Source organism: Cnephaeus nilssonii (genome assembly GCF_951640355.1).
Source record: "Cnephaeus nilssonii genome assembly, chromosome: 23".
In the NCBI taxonomy this organism is placed as follows: Eukaryota; Metazoa; Chordata; class Mammalia; order Chiroptera; family Vespertilionidae; genus Cnephaeus; species Cnephaeus nilssonii.
Genome location: NC_137094.1, coordinates 15,956,575 through 15,976,878, shown reverse-complemented (window position 1 = coordinate 15,976,878; position 20,304 = coordinate 15,956,575). Strand labels below are relative to the sequence as shown.

The 20,304-nt window shown below is 52.7% G+C and overlaps 1 protein-coding gene across 1 annotated transcript; it reads left to right on the top strand.

The window, feature by feature from the left end:
• The first annotated feature begins 72 nt into the window (after positions 1-72).
• GNPAT (glyceronephosphate O-acyltransferase) lies at positions 73-20,247 on the top strand. Its single transcript, XM_079763653.1, has 16 exons — positions 73-282; positions 4,971-5,153; positions 8,490-8,666; positions 10,021-10,150; positions 11,379-11,506; positions 11,799-11,874; positions 12,359-12,510; positions 12,629-12,759; positions 13,401-13,624; positions 13,786-14,028; positions 14,896-14,975; positions 15,953-16,093; positions 17,157-17,256; positions 17,332-17,425; positions 18,356-18,417; positions 19,650-20,247. Exons 1-16 carry the CDS (start codon positions 205-207, stop codon positions 19,691-19,693), a joined length of 2,043 nt encoding a protein of 680 aa, XP_079619779.1. The 5' UTR covers positions 73-204; the 3' UTR covers positions 19,694-20,247.
• The last annotated feature ends 57 nt before the right edge of the window (positions 20,248-20,304 follow it).

Below are 20,304 nucleotides of genomic sequence, written 5' to 3'. Positions count from 1 at the left end.
CGCGCGCCGCAGGGCCCCGCGCGGCTTCCGTCCTGGCCAAGATGGCGGCGCCCGGGGTCCCGAGCAGCGGTCGCAGAGGGTGCCACCGCCCTCGGCGAGGTCGGGCCGCCCCGCGCGGAAGAACCGCCCCCAGCCGCCACACCACCACCGCCACCGCCTAGCACAGCGTCCCAGGCCCCGCCCGGGACGGACGCCAGCCGCGCCATGGATTCTTCCAGTTCCTCCAGCTCCAGTTTTGCCGTCGGCTCCCCCAGTCCCGGCGCCGTCGTGCTCCTGTACTCGGTAGGCGCCCAGGGGAAGGAGGCCCCGGGCGGGCCCTAGAGAGAGGACCCTCTCCTCCCGGCCCCGTTTTCCTCCGGGCGGTCGCTCCCGGCCCCGAAGAGCGTGGGTCCCGACTTCCCCCGAGGAGGGCCTGGTTGGTTGACTTGGTTTCCAAGGCAACGGAGCATCCCCGCGTCCGGGCGTGCGCTTTTCCAAGTTTCTCCCGGCGACGGTTCCCCGCCGGGTTCCTTCCCTCTCGCGCCTTCCCTTTCCCTCCACCGGGCGCGGGGCCTCCCGAAAGCCCCCGCCTGGCCCGGGCGGGAGGCGTGGGAACCGGAGCTCCAGCGAGGGCGTGGCGGGCGCCCTTTCGGGCGAACCCGAGGAACCAGCGGGCCCACCCCGCCTGAGCCGCAGGCCCCTGGCACCCACCCCGCCTTGTGCTGGGCTGTGTTCCTAGTAGGAGAGTGTTTGGCTCATCAGTGGGCAGAGAGTTTTTACGACTTAAGTCTTTTTAAAAAAGACACACACGTGTGTGTGTGTGTGTGTGTGTGTGTGTGTGTGTGTGTGTGTTTACATTTTTATTGATTTCAGAGAGGAAGGGAGAGGGAGAGAGAGAGAAACATCCATGATGAGAGGGACTCGGGAATCGGTTGCCTCCTGCACGCCCCGCACTGGGGATGGAGCCCACAACCCGGGCATATGCCCTGACCTCCTGGTTCAAGGGTCGACACTCAACCACTGAGCCGCGCCGGCTGGGCTTCAATATATTTTTTTATTGTTGGTAGTATTACAGACATCTCTTATTCCCCCTTCATTCCCCCTGCCCTCCCAGCCTCTCCCCTTCCCCCCATCCCCCAGGTCTTCATCACCCTATTGCCTGTATCCATGGGCTGTGCCCATAAGTATGTAAGTTCTTTGGTTTATTTCTTCTCATCCCCACCCCCAACCCCACATCCAGGTATGTTAGTCGGTTCCATGTCTCCCTGCTTTGGGTCTTATTTTGTTGGTCAGTTCATTTTGTTGATTGGAACAAATCTAGGAAGATTTGGGACTTCTGGAAGTTTTTATTGCCTGTTTTTGTCATTGTACTTTTCCCACAAGTCATTTTGCAACCCAGCCTCTCTCCATCTCGCCCCCCCCCACCCCCCTCCTGATTTTAACAGGTCTTTTTATGTCAACAAAACTTTTTCTGGTCACTTACCATTGTCACGAGAGCTCTGTAGCTCTCAAGGTTGCATAATCCTGGCTTAACTGATGGTTGGTTGTTTTTTTTTTCTTAAACAGTAGATTAATTTTTATCTACTTTAGGAGGAAATAAAAGAGGGCATTTTAAAAGTTTGCCACCATGCTTTTCCTAGCAGTTAGTGTCAGTCTGACTTAAATATAATGTTAATTTGTTTGAGAAGGTCAAACAGGGAAAACAGAAGTAAGCAAGATAAACAAAAAAACCCATAACTTCAAAAGAGGGTATGTGTGTGTATGTGGTTGCCTTCCTATTGGGACACCAGTATCATTAGGAACTAGAGGAAATGCCCATTTCGTGGCAGAGCTAGGAGCTCTTAATTGCTGGTAGCTGTCCATTTCTCTCAGGCCCATCACTGTACCTGCCCTCCTCTCGGCCTTCCCACCCGACAGGTGTGTGGTGGGAATATTTGACCTCTAATTGCTGCTCCTGTGGGAGTCCGTAATGAATGTAGAAAGAGGGTTGTGGTGTGGCTCTGACATGCGTAGGTCCCTTTTTCAGTTCTAAGTGGCTTGTGACTTGAGTACAATCCTCCTATATAATAAAAGCCTAATATGCAAATTGTCTCCTTGACTGGGAGTTCAACCCGATGTTTGACCAGGGGCAGGGCCGGCTGGCCAACCGCCCGCAGCCCCAGCCCCCGGCCGGCCCCATCCTCAATTGGCGCCCCCACCCCAATAGGCCCCCACCCGTGCACGAATTCGTGCACTGGGCCTCTGGTTTCCTTCGTTACAGGACGGAGTTGATCCTTTACTTCCCCATTCACCAATGGCTCTTTACTGATAAGACTTTTGTCAGCTTTCATGTGAACGACTAGGCAGTTGCATATGAGCTTTTTCTCCTTGGATGCTGCACATGTCTTGTGATTTTATAGTTTTACTCTCATGATATCCTGAACTTTTTCTTACTATTACTGATTCAGGCCTGTCCTGTGCTTGTACAATGCTCTGTCTCATCTGAGAGCGATATTCCAGATATTTGAGACATTGCTGATTGCAACAAGCATTGCAGCATGAGTACCTACACAGTCCTTAGTCATTCTCCTCAGTGTTCAAGACACACAAGTTCAAGAGCTCGCCCTCGCCTTTCGGGACTTCGAAGGAAGTCACGAAAGTAAACAACTAGTTGCAATGAAGTGGGATAAAGGCAGTGGTGGAAACATGCGTAGTGCATTGTGGGAGGGAGGAGGAGGAGCCCCTGACCTGTTTGGGGACTAGAGAAGGTGACACCTGCGCTGAGTTCTTGAGATGTGAAGTGGGGTGAGGGAGAGGAAGCCTGCTCTGGGCATCCATGCAAGAACATGCACTTCGGGGGACCAAGTCAGGAAGGCTAGACTAGAGGGGACGAGAGGAATGGAGCCCAGGAAGCAGGCAGCTTCCTTTTCCTAAAGGGATTTCACGTATCACGTTTACCCATCCTCACGGCCAACACCTGAACTTTATTGGCACCATTTAAGGGGTTCACATTTGTGCGTTGAAGGTCTAAGAGAACTGCTTGGTTTCTGCCATGATTATCTGGATGAATAACCTCTCCTACTTTACTTAAGTCGAGACTGTAGGAAGAGAGGCTGGCTGGGGAGGGAATGTGATGCCAGGATCCTGGACATGGATCAGGACAGAGAAGGGAAGGCAGCCTGAGGGGACAGGGGCCGTGAGTGTGGGGAGAAGGGCGATGGGCAGCCTGTGGGATATTTAGGCAGCTGGAAGGGCGGCTGAGGAAGAAGAGGCAGTCTGGGGTTGACTCCTGGTTTCTGTGATTAGGCAACTGGGTGGAGATGCCTTTCGCAGATAGGAGATGCGGACAGAGCAGGTTTGGTCGGGGTGTAACTGGGGTTGTGTTCAGTTTGAGATGGGGGAGGCAAAGTTAATGATTTAAATATATATATATATATATATATATATATATATATATATATATATATATATATATTGATTTCAGAGAGGAAGGGAGAGATAGAAACATCAATGATAAGAGAGAATCATCGATTGGCTGCCTCCTGCACGCCCCCTACTGGGAATCGAGCCCGCAACCCAGGCATGTGCCCTTGACTGGAATCGAACCTGGGACCCTTCAGTCCGAAGGCCAACGGTCTGTCCACCGAGCCAGGCCAGCCAGGGCAAAGTTAATGATTTTTAATTTGTGGATTATTATGTTATGGACCAGATACATCACAACGCGCTTGGGAGACAGCCAAATAGAGTTAGGAATATGGTAGCTGAGCAAAGAGGAAGGTCTGGTCTAAATATGTAGGCTTGGCAACCATCACAAGTAGGTTGTGTCCTAAACCCCTGGTCTGATGAAGTCTTGCAATGAGACCACAGGATGCAAAGGAGGCCTGGGGTGGGGAATCGATGGCGCACCCGTCACCCAAACTAAGGCTTCCTGCTAGAAATGAATGAAAAATCTCGACTCCTTACAATGTGCCACAGGACACCCCATCCTCAGGCGGGCAGCCGCTGCTATTTTTATTATCGAGGTCCCAGCACAGAGGTCTCCTCCCCAGAGAGGCCTTAGCCAGCCAGTCAATCTCAAGTAGCACTCCCGCCCTTTCTCATTAGCTACTCGATCCCATTGTCCTCAGAGTATTTTGTTTCTAGTGTTGGCAGCCGGAGTCTGTAGTCTTGTACTTGCTGTCAAAGCTGATGGTGAAATTTTCATGAAGCTTGCAAGCCCAATGTTAAAGCGCAGCCATTATTAAAAATTAAAGAGTAAGCCTTGGCCGGGTAGGCAGTTGGAGCATCGTCCCGTGCACCGAAAGGCTGCGGGCTTGTTTCCCATCGGGGTACACACCTGGTTCGCAGGTTCGATCCTTCATTGGGCATGTATGAGAGGCATCCAATTGATGCTTGTCTCTCTCTCTCTCTCTCTCTCTCTCTCTCTCTCTCTCTCTCTCTCTCTCCCCTCCCCCCCCCACCTTCTTCCCCTTCCTCTCTCTATAAAAATCAATAAACATAGTCTCAGGTGAGGATTCAAAAAATATTAAAGATTAAGTTATAAATTTACTATTAAAGAAATCTGGTTAAAAAATAGCCCGGCCAGCGTGGCTCAGTGAAATGTCGACCTATGAATCAGGAGGTCACATTTGGATTCCTAGTCACGCCACATGCCCGGGTTGTAGGCTCCATCCCCAGCGGGGAGTGTGCAGGAGGCAGCCGGTCAATGTTTCTCTCTGACATCTTTGTTTCTCTCTCTATATCCCTCTCCCTTCTTCTCCCTAAAATCAATAAAATAAAAAATAAAAATTTAAAAAATAAAATAAAATAGGATGATAATTCAATATCAATTTATTGGTCCTATGTACATTTTTTCTTGGAATGTGAAAATCTAACATTCGATCACTCTGCTCTTGTCATATGTCACAGAAAACAAATTGGGCAGAAATAAAGCTTTTCAGGTATAGTCCCTAATCTGTCCTACCTTGTTTTACAGTATGTGTATGACTTTCTTTCATTTCCCTTGTCCACAGAAGGAGCTCAAAAAGTGGGATGAGTTTGAAGATATGTTAGAGGAAAGGCGGCATGTCAGTGACTTGAAGTTTGCGATGAAGTGCTACACCCCTCTCCTGTACAAGGGGCTCATCCCGTGCACGCCAAACGATATTAAGAGTAGTGTTCTCAACTCCGAAGAGGTTTACTATGTCATTAAGCAGGTGAGTGAGTCCCTCTTCAGCTCAGCCAGGTCTGCTCCTGGTCAGCAAGTTCTTTCTCTTCTTGATGCTATGAATTTATTTTGCTATCTTTATGTATCTCTTTTAAATATATATATATTTTTTATTGATTTCAGAGAGGAAGGGAGAGGGAGAGAGAGCGACAGAAACACCAATGATGAGAGAGAATCATTGATCGACTGCCTCCTGCCCGCCCCCCCACTAGGGATCGAGCCCGCACCCGGGCACGTGCCCTGACCTGGAATCTAGCTGCAACCCCCTGGTTCATAGGCCACACTCAGCCACTGAGCCACGCTGGCTGGGCTGGGCTTACCGTATCTTTTTAGGTTTAGCTATATTCGGCACACTCCTCAAATGTATACCATAGCCAGACGTGTGTGAGCCTCTGTCCTAGACACGGGGTCTAGCAGTGAGCAACTTGAGCAGAGCTCCTGCCTCTTAAGTCTGATGGGGCCCGATGACAGTTGTATCATCAACTTTGATACAAGACACGATAGTGGGCGCCACTGCAGGGCCACTTGTGAGAGGGAAGCTAATTTTGTGTAGGGAGTTAGAGAGAGATTTTAAAAAATGAGGCCTGAAGGAGGATGAGGAGTTTTCCAGGTGAACTGGGTGGAAGGAGTATTTCTAACAGAGCAGTAACTTTCCCTGTGGTTTTCAAAGCTCACTCGGGAGCTCTAACAATCCCTGTGCGTCAGTGCCACCCCGTACCAATTGCACCAGGAGATCGGGAAGAAACCAGCCATCAGTCTTTAAGGAAGCCCGGTCCATTCCAAAGTATGGCAGTTTGGGAACCACCGCTTGTGTTAAGGACCAGAGAACACGCATATTTGCAGCGCTGAAGGCAGTTTACTATGACCAGACCACAGGAGCAGCGAAGGGGTCATGGGAAGGATTGAGACTGGAGAGGTGAGCAGGGCCTCTGGCACGGAGGGCTCTGTAAACCTCGTAGCGGAATTAGAAGTTGTGCAAAGCCGTTGAAGGATCTCAATTTGGAGTTGGTGCGATTCGTTTATATTTTAGAAACATATTTTGCTAAAAATAGAAATAAGAAATCTGTTTATGATGCTTAGAGTATAGGCACCTTAAGCCCATGCACCTGTCATTTTTTATTTGGTGCCTGCAACTTGGTTGCAATGATATTTGGGCTACTAAGTTGCTGGGCTACTAAGTTGCAATGCTCTTGGCCTTGTTTTGCTCCTGTTTTACGATCTTGACCTTGGCCAAGTACCAGTGTTGGCTATGGCAAGGGATTCTGTTCATTCTTTACACACATAACCCCAGGGAACAGAAGCGATGTTTGCATTTTAAGTTATGTCGTCACAGTCAGTAGGTGCAGGATCTTGAGGGAAGTGAGTTGTGTAAGTTCAAGTTTATGATTAGGTGACAAGTTGACATGGAGATTGCTCTTCCCTTGACCAAAAATGTATAAAGGCTTTTAAACAACAAAGACATTTGAGAGGTAAAGTAGACGTTATTGAGGGAAGGGAAGAAGCCTTCACGGAGCCAGGGGAGCGAGGGAGCGGGTGTGGAGAGAAGCTGCGTTCTGTTTGGGACAGACCGACCGCGGCCTCTCCCTGTCCTCCCTGCAGCCTTCCCTTCCCATCAACTCCTTCTCTTCGGCCCATAGGCAGGTCCGAGGCCACTGAACTGTGCACCTGAAAGTGTTACAATGGCACATTTTACATGATGTATATTTTTATCATAATTTAAAAAAATGGGATGATTGTAAAAAAAAACACACACAAGTTTAAGGCTTTCCAACTTGGAAGAGCATTTTCCCTCCCTCTTCGCTCTTTTTTTTTTTCTTCATTATTTTATTGATTTCATAGGGAAAGAGAGATAGAAACATCAGTAATGAAAGAGAGTCAAGGATTGGCTGCCTCCTACAGGCCCCACACTGGGGATTGAGCCCACCACCCAGGCCTGTGCCCTTGACTGGGAATCGAACCCTGACCTCCTGGTTCATAGGTCGACACTCAACCACTGAGCCACACCGGCCAGGCTCCTCCCTCTACTCATTCAAACTTTCAGCTGTTCTTTCTGTGGTCACTCTCTACTCTCCAGCCTCCTGCTTGGTACGTCTCAGTCCATTTATATTCAGTGTGAGTTCTCTCCTGACTGTGTTACCAAACCTTTCTTGCTGCATCCCTCTCACAGGAAAAGAGAGGAATACAGGCTAAGAGGGAACGTTGATCCTAGTCCCACACTCTTGGGCCTGTTGAATTGAGTCGGCCCTCAAAGAAGATAAGGGATGGGATGAGATAGAGGATGATTGTGCAACATTGGTGAAGGTACTAAATGCCACTGGATTGCTTTTTTATTTTATCACTTATTTTAAAACGGCTAATTTTGCCCTGGCCGGGTAGCTCAGTTGGTTAGAGCATTGTCCTAATACACCCAAGATTGTGGGTTCGATCCCCAGTCAGGGCACATACAAGAAGCTATAATGAATGCAAAAATGAGAGGCACACCAAATCAATGTTTCTCTCTCTCTAACTCAAAATCAATTTTTAAAAAAGGTTACTTTCACGTTGTGCTAACTTCCCCTTAGTATTGGAGAAAAGACAAGGTACTTCTTCACTGCACGTGACTTGGGGATCCAGCATCCCACTCCCCTGTCTTCTGTTCCTCACCCAAAGCAGAGCATCCTGGGTAAACATCAGATGACACACAGACTTCCTGCCTTTCAAAGCGCCTGTTTGGGGAAGTTGGAAGGATTCAGTTGGGCTTCGCTGAGGACAGAAACAGACTCGCTCATCCCCAGGCCCGGGCCAGTGCTAGCAACAGCCAGTATTCTGTTCTCGTTATCAAAAGAATGCTTGCTCTCCAGAGGAGTAAAGGAGTTTCCCTGCGAGAGCGTGGAGCTCACTGGTCGTCTTTGAGAGTGGGGGAGTCTGTAGCGGTGTCCCATGTATGTGATGTGGTGCGAATGGGATTCAGTGTAGTCTTGTGTCTCTGCCTGGTTCATGACCTGGTCATGGCATTGAGCGGTCCCTGAAAGGCCCCCTGCGCTGTGTTTAGGGCCGTGGCTCCTGGTGGAGCTGATGACACAGCTGATGGGGAGGGAGACACTCTCCTGGCCTCACGTGTCATCCCGGAAAGCCGGTTCTCTTTGAGTTCCTAGTCTTCGAAGTTGTCTAAAAAGGATCATTCACCTACTTGTGTTTTGTTGGACAATACACAATGCCCACTTACATGAAGGAGAAAAACGTACTCATTTTGAGTTCTACAGCATTGGCCCGTGTGGACCTGGACTGAGTGAAAGAGCCGTGGCTTCTTTTTTCAGAAACACCTCCCCGCTTCTCTCCCTCCCAGCTCTCCAAGGAGCCCCTCCAGTCCCAGGAGGCCCTCCGAGAGGAAGCTTGCCAGATCTTGGATGAGATGAGCCACAAGCTGCGTCTGGGAGCCATCCGGTTTTTCGCCTTTGCCCTGAGCAAAATATTTAAACAGATTTACTCCAAAGTGTGTGTCAATGAAGAAGGGATTCAGAAAGTGAGTATTGTGTTAAACAGCGACCTCTCCTCGCCCCTCACTATTTGGGCAGCTCCGCGTCCTCTCACCTGCACTCAGTGGGCAGGCCCGGCCGCAGGCGTCGCCGGCACAGGGCATGGTGGTGTTTGATGATTGCCAAATGGTGAGTTGTCTAATTCCGCCACTTCTGTTACTTAGTAATTTGCATTTTCCTGTAAGGAAGCACTTTCTTATAAAGGTTATATTTTTTAATTTGTTTTTTAAATATGTTTTTATTGATTTGAGAGAGAGAGGGAGAGAGAAACATTGACGAGAGAGAAACCTCCATCGGCTGCCCATGAAGATTCCGTTTACTCGAGTGTCTCCTCCTGTGACTGTCTTTAGATTGCTCTCTTACTGCCGGGTCTCTGCCCAAGAACGGCCGGCTCTGTGCTTGGGCCAGGGCAGCTGGCTGGCCACGTCTTCCCTGATCACAATCTCCTTCCCTCAGGTGGTCATGTTAGGGTTCAGAGAAACAGATAACACGTAGATACCAGTGAACACGGGTGAGGTGGACAGCCACAGGGGTACAGCTGGGAGCTCCCATGCATGCCTCCCAGCTCCATGGCACCCACTGTCCCTGGCAATATTGTTCCTTTCATGTGTCCTAAAAATTCGTAGGTTTTGTTCATAATCTCCCGAGAGAAGCGTGTTCTCTATCGCTATGGACACCAGTCGGCAGCAGCAGCGCACAGCTGTTTTTAAATCCTCACCCAAGGATATTTTTCCATTGCCATTTAGAGAGAGTGAAAGGGAGGAGAGAGCGAGAAACATCGATGTGAGAGAGACACGTCGATTGGTTGCCTCCCACATGAGCCCTGACTGGGCCTGGGAGCGAACCTACAATCCAGGAATGTGCCCTGGACTGGGGATTGAACTCGTGACCTCCTGTGCTCTAACCACCGGGCCACCCCAGCTTGGCACAGCTGACTTTCTCATTCCGACTGACCTCAGTTCTGTTCCCAGCTCCGCCATTTATTAGCTGCGTGGCCACGCCACACACAGGGAGGCTAAGGCTCTTTACAAATACCTGGCATTAAACAATGTGGTCATATGCTTACTATTTACAATGCTTAAAGTGGTGTCCACCTAATGTAAGTTAGTGATCCTCAGTGTTATTGTTACGATCCATCAAAATTTCCCCTTTCCATGTTCTTGCATTGGGTGAGGTTACCTAGAACTCTGAAACACGTGTTGTGTGTGTAGTGGGGGAGGCAGACGCAGTATCAGTCTCCCCTCCATCCATGCGCACATGCTTCCGTGTTCTGACACGAGGTGTGTTTTAATAACGTGAAACGTGAAATGATTAAAAGCATCCCATTTATTTATCTTAAAGCTGCAGCGAGCCATCCAGGAGCACCCGGTGGTCCTGCTGCCCAGCCATCGGAGCTACATCGACTTCCTGATGTTGTCGTTCCTTCTGTACAACTATGACCTGCCGGTCCCGGTCATCGCGGCGGGGATGGGTGCGTGCGCTTCTCTCCTCTCACCGATGGTAGAGATTGACACGTGCACTGGAAAGAGCTCAGCCTCAGCTTTGTGTACCAGCGCTTTCACTCCCGGAGGCTGGGTTCCCTAAAGCGGGGTTGCTGAGGCCAATACGTGAGGTGTTCATCCTCTCTCAGGGCAGCCGGGGGAGCTGGGTTTAAACATACATGCTGCTAATAGAGGCAGTCAACAGTGGGGTGAAACGCGGCTGGGACGGAGGCACTTTAAAGCATTTTTGTCTGTGGACATGGGAGGAAGGTACTTGAAAATCAGGGAAAGTGAAAAGAAGGACTCCTGTGAACTGATGCCGGAACTCCTCCTCTTAGTCTGGCTTCTTGAGTGAAGACGGGGGCTGTTTTACCGGATGGTCCACTGGAGAGGGGGAGATTGTTGACCTCGCTGTCCAGAGCGCGTGGACACGGGCTGGGCTGTGGAGGTCAGCAGCGGTGCTGACTGAACAAGTCGGCCTGATGACCTCGCTGCGGTTGTCACGTGGCCTGCCGATGCCTCTGCCTCTAGCTCGGGTGGGAACGTCCGGCCCGTGGGCTGTGTAAGGCCTGAGAAATGATTTGGTCTGGCCCTGCCAATGCATTATGGGTGAGTTAATGAAATGTTTGGCCAAATATAGCAAGCTAATTTTTTTAATATATTATTTTATTGATTACAGAGAAGAAGGGAGAGGGAGAGAGAAACATCAATGATGAGAGAATCATTGATCGGCCTCACACTGGGAATCCAGCCCACAACCCAGGCATGTGACCTGACCGGGAATCGAACTGTGACCTCCTGGTTCATAGGTCAACGCTCAACCACTGAGCCCTGCCTGCTGGGCAGCAGGCGAATGTTTAAGTGGATAATTGTGTATGGCCCGTGAATGATGTTATAAATATCCACCTGGCCCTTGGCAGGAAAAATGTCCCCCCTCCCACCTCCTCACCCCCCCGCCCTACTCCAGCTGGTCTGGTTGTGAACAGCGAGGTGCATGGAGGGTGCAAGGTTACCTCCCCACGAGCACCTGCCCACACAGTCCCTCCTTCCCATAATTCCACGAGATGTCTCTTCTTGGGGACTTGCATCTCAGAAGTTATAATCATGAAGGCCACAGGAGTGTCTTACGTCCATGAAAGCCTCCTTCACAGAGCGTGCGTTTAGGTCTTTATGGACAGTCCCGGGCTCTGCGGTCAGTGCTCACCCTTCTCCCTCCAGACTTCCTGGGGATGAAGATGATCGGGGAGCTGCTGCGCATGTCGGGTGCCTTCTTCATGCGGCGCACCTTTGGCGGCAACAGACTCTACTGGGCCGTGTTCTCCGAATACGTCAAAACCATGTTACGGGTAAATGCAGACCGTCACCCGGTGCTCCAGGCTGCTTCCTTCTCGCTGAAGTTTGCTGTTTAAGTCCCTCATTTAACGCCCGCACGGGCCGCTGAGCTGTGTTTCTCCCGGAGGAGTGTGCGGGGCTCCGCAGCCTGGCTGCTCCGCGCGGCTCTGCGTCCCAGCGTCCCCGTGAGCAGTGTGTGCAGAGGCCGGGGCGGGAGCCGGGGAGGAAGCAGAGACGCCTCGATCCTTTGAGCGTAGGCAATGGGTTTTGTGTTTTGTTGTGTTTGTTTGTGTTTTCTCTTTGAAGAATGGTTATGCTCCTGTTGAATTTTTCCTCGAAGGGACAAGAAGCCGCTCCGCCAAGACTCTGACTCCTAAATTTGGTAGGTCGCTCGCTGGCGGAGGAGAAGGACACACCCAGAGGCTCTGGGCTGGGGGTGGGAGTGTCAGTGCAGCTGCGAAGTAGAACTTGACACTTTAAAAAAATTTTGTTGTTGTTTATTTCAGAGAGGAAGGGAGAGGGAGAGAGAGAGAGAGAAACATCAATGATGAGAGAGAATCATGGATCGGCTGCCTCCTGCATGCCCCACACTGGGGATCGAGCCTACAACCCAGGCATGTGCCCTGACTGGGAATCGAACTGTGACCTCCTGGTTCATAGGTCGATGCTCAGCCACTGAGCCAAGCCGGCTGGGCCTTGACACTTTTTTTGCAAGATGTTCTTTTCTTTATGAGCGTAACTCTTTAAGCGTAACTGCTTATATTTATGGGCTTAGTATGTCCTGTACACTTAGTGTCTTCCTGTGTATGTGCCGTGTTTTCAAACTCTGGGATATGCGTGAAAACCATTTCTCCCTTTGTTTCCAGGTCTTCTGAATATTGTGATGGAACCTTTTTTCAAAAGAGAAGTTTTTGACACCTACCTTGTTCCCATTAGCATCAGTTACGATAAGATATTGGAAGAAACCCTTTATGTGTATGAGCTTTTAGGGGTGCCCAAGCCAAAGGAATCTACGACCGTACGTAAAGGATGCCAAGCCTGAGTTTATTGGGATTTAGGGGAAATGCTCATTTACAGACCAACCAGTTTCCTAATTTGCTGCTTTTGTTTTCTTCCCCCGGTTGCGATACTGTTAGGGATTGCTGAAAGCCAGGAGGATTCTCTCGGAAAACTTTGGCAGCATCTACGTATACTTCGGAGACCCCGTGTCGCTGCGCTCTCTGGCAGCTGGGAGGTTGAGCCGAAGCCCGTATAACCTGGTCCCAAGGTGCAAGACTGGTGTTTTCATAACCGAGTCAGAAACAGGGATGAAAATCTGGAAGTGTGAACTGTGACTTTTTAAAAAACATCTTTTTATTGATTTTTTAGAGAGAGAGAGGAAGGGAGAGGGATAGAGAGAAAGAAATGTCACTAAGAGAGGGACATCATTGATCGGCTGCCTCCTGCACGCCCCCTCCTGGGGATGGAGCCAGCAACCTGGGCATGTGCCCTGACCGGGAATTGAACCGGTGACCTCTTGGTTCCTGGGTCAACATTCCACCGCTGAGCCACGCCGGCCGGGCCGAATTGTGCTTCTTGACTACTTCTAGGACTGAAACTTGGTTATTTGAGGTCACACATCCGGGAAGTGGAAAGCCTCAATTAAATAAGAATTCTGTGTTTGGCAGGAACCATTAGGTGTAGGATGTAGATGTCAAATACGTAGGCAGACTGTTGGCTCTTCTCAGGGGAGCCAGCACCGGACTGACTTAAAAGTGGGGAGAGCTACAGCGGTGCTAGCCAGTGAGTGCCTGGACACGGTGGGCCAGCACAGTGTGTGCTACGTGTGATTGTGGGTCCCAGGGAGGACTGTGTCTCATGAGTGGGGGTGACTTTCCGTCTGCAACTGGCTCTGTCTCTGCCTCATAGGTACATCCCTCAGAAGCAGTCGGAGGACATGCAAGCCTTCGTCTCCGAGGTGGCCTACAGGATGCAGCTCCTGCAGATCCAGAACCTGGTGCTGAGCCCGTGGGTCCTGATCGCCGCCGTCCTGCTGCAGCACCGGCCGGCCATGGGCTTCGACGCCCTGGTGGAGAAGACGCTGTGGCTGAAAGGCTTAACCCTGGCCTTCGGCGGCTTCCTCACGTGGCCCGGTACGTAGGGCATCATTGCTCAGCTGCTAGAGCCTCACGCCAGCACCTGGCGTTTGTTCCATAGGCCAGGTCCCCAGCACCGGTGCGTCGCAGGCCTGAGGCTCCCAGCAGTGACGCGCCCGCTTTGTGCCGTCGGCTTGAACGAACTGTCCTGTGTGTAGACAATGAACCCGCGGACGAAGTGATCCAGGCCAGCATCCTCCTGCACTCCAACATCGCCAGCCTCGACGGGGACCGCGTGGTCCTGAAAGTGGACGCCAGAGACTCGGAGGTGGTGGACGGCCTCATCTACCAGCACATCACGCTCCTCATGTGCTCCGCCTACAGGAACCAGCTGCTCAACGTCTTCGTCCGGCCCTCCTTGGTGGCTCTGGCGCTGCAGGTGGCTGCCGGGGGCAGGAAAGGTAACGTGAGAATGTGGTCTGGAGCCATGGAGACCTGGCCCTCAGTGCTGCGTGGGGAGCGGCGCTGGGCCTCATACTCCTCTTCCCACGTGTGCAGCCCACGCCCCAGCCCGGAGCACGGCCCGTGCACGCGGAGTTAGGTTCGTCCCTAAATACATGCCCACCTGCCTAGAGCTGGGGACTGGGAAGGGACCTGAGCACGCGCACGGCACAGGGACAGGAAGTCTCTGGGTGGCGGCAGGTAGCGCTACACGTCAGGAGAACAAGAGAGTGTCTTCGGTCAGTGTGTGCGCACGCACGCTAGCGCGAAGGGAGGGGAACTAGGAACGTAGAGGATCCCGTCTCTCTCCTCTGCTGGGAGCCTGGGGTCGGCGGGAATGGGAAGGTCCCTCGTTTCTATGCTATGTGGCTTCTTACTCAGTCCAGACTGACTGCCTGGAGCAGGGGTGGGGACGTCCAGCTGTGGGCTGTGCCAGGCCTGTGAGATGGTCTGGTCTGGCCCTGCCACGGCCGCACGGGCGAGTTAATTACATGTCTGACCAAATATGACAGGCCGACTTAAGCAGATGATTTCTTGTGGCCTGAGAATGGTGTTATTCGTCTCCAAATGGCCCTCGGCAGGAAGAGGCGCCCAGGGCTGGGTTAGAGGCTTGGTTGTCACTTAGAGCCGACCATTGGAAGAGCTGGGCCGCAGCTGGCTCTCAGGCACAATTGGGATTGTTGCAGCTCTCATTGGGGCCTCACGTCTCATCCCTGAGAGACGGGTGACGTGCCTCTAAGTGCTGCGTTTCGGGGTGTCGTGGACTTCTTGTCACTCCCTGGAGGGTTAGAAACCAGGCTGATTTTCTGCAACCATTTCCTTTCCAGAGGACGTCTACTGTTGCTTCCGCTTCCTGCGTGATGTCTTGTCGGACGAGTTCATCTTCCTTCCGGGAAACGCAGTGAAGGTACATCTTTGCAGCCAAGGAGCAAGTGTGTGCACAGGGCGAGTCCTGGGGAGGTGGGGCGCTGTCACAGATGGGTCTTCCCTCCCTTCAGCGACGTGCAGTGGCTTAAAGGGGAACGGGGATGCTCACGAGTCAGCAAACTCCAGTTTGATTCTTGGTTAAATTTATCAGTAACTTAGGGATTGTCTATATATGTATATAAAAGCCTAGTGGAATGATGAGAATGACTGGAATGACCAGTGGCTATGACGCGCCTGTTCCAGGCCCCGATTGCCACCCTCCGGGCCTGTCCCACCCCCAATCGGCCCCCAACACCCCGATCGGGGGTGGGGCCAGCTGGCCAACTGCCTGCAGTTCCTCCCCCCACCACCGGCCAGGCCTGATGGGCCCCCATGAGAGCAGGCCGGCCGAACCCCACCCATGCACGAATTTGTGCGCCAGGCCTCTAGTTTGGTAAGAAGAGGGTCATTCTTTGAACTGTTAGTGCAGCTACTGCAAATAAATGAACTCGATCTTGCTGAAAGTTTGCCAGCCGGCACGCATGTTCCTGGCAACAGCTGTTGGAATGAGCGGGCCTTTGCTTTAAGAGTAGAGAGTGGCAGGGCAGCAGCTGGTGCGGGACCAGGCTGGAGCTGGAGTGCGGGGTGGGGAGCGCCTGGGATGGACAGGGTCGGCTTTCTGGGCATGCTCAGGCAAAGGGGCAGGGCCCTTTGGAACATGGGTCTCCGTGTTCTAGGACTCGCTGTGTGCCCTCCTCTCTAAGGGGTGTGTCTGTGCAGAGGGAGGGAAAAGCCGTCACCCAGGTGGTGCCGCCTCAGGCTGCGTGTCAGAACCGGTGCTTCCTTGGTTACCGCGTAACAACCGCGCCGCTGGGAAGGGCTGGCCGCTGACATCCGTGCTCTGTGCCCCTGGCTGCACGCCCCGGGCGGCCGCGTCCTCCCTCAGTGGGTCCTTCTGTCTGCCCCGCCCCCTCCCAGGACTTTGAAGAAGGCTGCTACCTGCTTTGTAAAAGCGAGACCATTCAGGTGACAACGAGGGACATCCTAGTTACTGAGGAGGGGAAGACTGTGTTCGAGTTTTTAATAGGACTCTTTAGGCCTTTTGTGCAGTGTTACCAGGTACGTAAATCTGGCAGAAGCTCGCGTCTAACTAACATTTCCCACCCGGTGCTTATTTCTGGCCGGAGGGGCAAGTGTCTTCCCAGGTGCCAGGTAAGCCAGGGAGACCGATCCTGGGATGCGGGCTTCACCTGCCCGGGGAGACCCTGCTCCCTGCGTACAGGCGGCGGCTCGGCCAGTCAGCCCCGGGGCACAGCTGAGTGGCACAGTGTTCCTGTGACCACAGCTTCGCCCAGGCAGTGCCGTGCTTGTCCCACGGTGTTGGTTCAGCGTCTGTAGCACAGTGTTTGACACACAGTAGGCACTTAGTAAACGCTAGCTCTCCATGTACAGAGTCAGTTGGAAGGGAAAGGAGACGTTCAAGTGCAAGTGTCTGAAAGTTGGAGCCCTCAGGAGGGACTCAGGGGCGGGCTGCTGTGCCTGTCAGCAGGGAGAGCGCCCACCTGCAGGGGAGGCAGGTCGTTGGAGATGGAAACGTCCGAGGGCCCTGCCTGTCTGCGGCTCTGGGCCCGGCTCTGCTGAGGGGCCCCGGGCCGCCGTCCCCGCGAGGTGTGCTGTGGTCAGTGAGGTGTCCCTCGTGGCCCCCGTGCCCAAAGCCCTGCCCTTAGTGACTGCTGGGTAAACACCGTCTCTGCCTTTCCCCGTAGAAATCATCAAGGATTTTAGGGTCTAGCCTGTGTTAGGTTTTTTTAGAGAAAAAAAAAATAATAAAGTCTGGCCCCCCTTCTCCTAAGCAGCACAAGATAAAGGAAGCTGCTAGTAATTCACTTACCTGCAACCATTAAAGTGAGAAAGTCTGTTTTACTCCGTGTCCACACTGTTGCAACCTTGTGTCCTAATGGTGAGCAGTGGGAGAGCTCCGTAGCGCTCCTGAGAACCCGTAGCCTAAAAAGAAGAGAATAAGCAGAAAGGGGGGGAGCACCCGAAGCCTGTGTGTGCTCAGGCCTCTCCGCGCGGCGTGCCTGCTCGGGGTGCCCCTGCGAAGGAGGCGTGTGGCTGTCCCCCGCGCCGCCTGTTGACTGCCCCTTGCCTCTGCCTGAGCCTCTCGTCCTCTTCCGCTCAGATCATTTGCAGATACCTCCTGGAGGAGGAGAAGGACGGCTTCACCGAGAAGGAGTACCTGGCTCGGGTCAGGGCGTTCACCAGCCAGCTTCTCGATCAAGGTCAGTCCCTCCTGTGGCGGCTGGCCTCCTTCCGCCGAGAGCAGAGCGGCCCCTCACGCCTCCCCTCTGTTGCAGGCGCCTCGCAGTGTTACGACGTCCTGTCCTCTGACGTACAGAAAAATGCCTTGGCGGCCCTGGTGCGGCTGGGCGTGGTGGAGAGGAAGAAGGTGTAAGTACCGGGGACTCGCGTGGGTGCCGACGGGCCGTGGCGACGAGTCACAGATGAGCAGACGCAGGAACGTGTGATCGAGTCGCACGCGCTGTGTTCCCTCACCCACTCCCCATTAGCACGGCAGGAGTAGTGACCTGCGCCCGCCTCAGGGCAGAACAGAAGGATGTGCAGCAAAGCAGAAGGTGTTGCAGGCCAGTGTTTGGCCTGGCCCACCACCGAAATGCATAACATAGGAAAGGTTTACATGCACATACATGTACAGTGCATCAGCACACGCTAGTGTGTAGGTAGGTAGATATGGACTCTTCTGAGTGAATGAATATATGAATGAGAACGCTTAGGGGTCAGCTCTCCCAGTGTGTCTCTCAAGTGGCCAGAGGAGGAAGCAGAAGCCAAGGAGGACAGGAAGGAGCCGGGAGCCTTCCAGCTGCTTAACATTGACCTTCAGGAAACTGTTTAAAGGCAGCCTTCCTGGGCGAGAAGAGCTAAACCAGAGACCTTACACACTTACAGAAGCCCGGTGCATGAATTCGTGCACGGGTGGGGTCCAGCCGGCCAGGGGGAGGGGCCACGGGAGGTTGGCCGGCCAGCCCCGCCCCCAATCAGGCTGGTTGGCTGGCTGCAGTGCGCAACATAGCGACTGCTCGTTCCAGTTGTTGCAGTCGCTTGGCTTTTATATATATAGCTGTGCACAGCCATGGACACAGGCATGGGTGGTGAAGGCCTGGGGGCTGGGAGGGGCTGGGAGGAGGGGGGAAAGAGAGAAAATGGGAGATATCTGTAACACCAGCCACAATAAAAGATATATTTAAAAAATATATATGTAGTCCTACTATGTAAACAGTGAAGATAGTCCTACTGTGTGACCAGTGACGGTTGTCGTTCCCCCAGTTGATGCAGTAAGAAGCTTGTTGCTTTTTCTCCTAGAAATGGCGACTATGTATTTAATGTGAACGAGCCTGCCGCAGTGAAGCTAGAAGAAATGCTTGGTGAGTACCGTTTTGTTTCCACGTGATGTTTGCCAACAGGGAGTAAAACTTGGAAGTGTGCTACGGCACCAACACTTATCAGAACGCACAGTCGAGTTCTAATATAAACAGAACTGTTACGTCATCTAGAACTTTCTCACGGAGACCAAGGAGAAAGGGCAAGGAAAATGGCCAGCGAAAACGCCACAAGCGGGAACGAGGCAGCTCAGACGCAGAGGGGTCAGCCCCCGCCTGCCCGCTCCGTCGGGATCTAGGCCCTTTGCACCTGGCACTGGCGTCGGGCACGCACCTCTCTGGTCCTGGGAGTCCTCTCCCTGGGCACCCTGCCCCTTCCTTCCTGAGGGGAGGGGTCGGGCCGGCGACCACATCACTTACTCTCTGAGTCAGAGCTGGAGGCAGGTAGTACGTCCGTGGAGGCCCATCACCCTCCTGCAGGTCCTATCAGCTCACAGGGAAGTATCCTGCCAGGAAGGCGGGCGTGTAGGGGCTCCGGGAAGAGTCCAGAGGGACCTGAGCAGAGAGAAAGGCCAGGGGAGGGAGAGGACACTGCTCATAGGAGCGACGGGTGATTGTAGGAGGGCGCTGTCAGCATTTGAAAAACTGACTACATTGACTGGAGCTCTGGTCGCGGAGTAGGATGCTTCCGGTTGTGGTTTTTATCTGAGCCTATTGAGTACCTTCGTCAAACCTGCATGGAGGAGCTCTCGGTGGTGTCTGCTGGGATGAGGGGAAGGCAGGAGGGGCATGTGGTGAAAGGAGAGGGGGCAGGAGAGGGCAGAGGGCAGAGGAGAAATCTGGCGATGTGGAACCTTGAAACTCGGTTTTGAATTTGGTAAGAGGGGCAAATAACACACAAACCTCACGTTGCGAGGTGATGGACTTGATTTCTTAATGACGGAAGCCAGTGTCCTATGGGTGAGACCGTAGTGGACTGGAAGGTCAGGAAATGTGACCGGGTTCACCTCCTGCCTCTGCCCTGGCCCAGGGCGCTGGCCGTGCCCACCCCCTCTCTGCGATGGCGCTGCTTCTGCATGGGCCTGTGTGCTCACGAGGCCTCTTCTGCGCATGGAAGAGCAAGCTCTCCGGTGTCTCTTCTCAAAAGGGCACTAATCCCATCGGGCCAGGGCCCCACCCCGCCTGTACACTGCACAGTGGCAGCTGTTTCCCTCTGCCTGTGGCTGAAACATCATAAACTCAAGTGTCACATCATGAGCTGTCTCTTTCTTCCTCAGATTGTAAGACGCCAGTAGGAAAACCAGCAACTGCAAAACTCTAATGACTGCCAAGCAGCTGTGGGACTGTGGTCGTACAATTACTGTCATCCAAAGACTCTTACAGCCAATGGCGTGAAGCAAGAGCCTTACTCCTCCCCCCCCGGACCCAGACCGAGGCTCCGCGGAGAGGAAGGGCAGCGCCTACAGCATCGGGCGATGTCTCCGCCCACCACAGGACTTAAAAGGCGTTTGTATCAGCTCTGTGTGTTTTAAAATAAAATAACCTTTTGGAAACGTTGGAAAACGAAGTCCAGCTCCTGTCACTAACCCGCACCCGTGCCAACTCCTACACTGCCTTCTGCCTTAGCGCGGCATCGCACCAACCGCTGTGGCTGGGAAAGCCACGGGACGCGGGTCATTGGCATTTCTCACCTCAGACAAGGGCACGGTCCACAGAGATACGGTGAGTCCCCACCGGACGTAGTCGGGAGGTTCCTGGAAATGGCGACTTCAAGTGAAACATTTACCGAAACCAGTGTCACCACAGGCTAGCTGATGTAAACAAGGGTTAAGTTCCTGTGGCATATTTCTGGTCAATAAACATCACCAAACTTCCACATAAAAACCCAGCCCGGCCAGCGAGTCTCAGTGGTTGAGCATCGTCTTATGAACC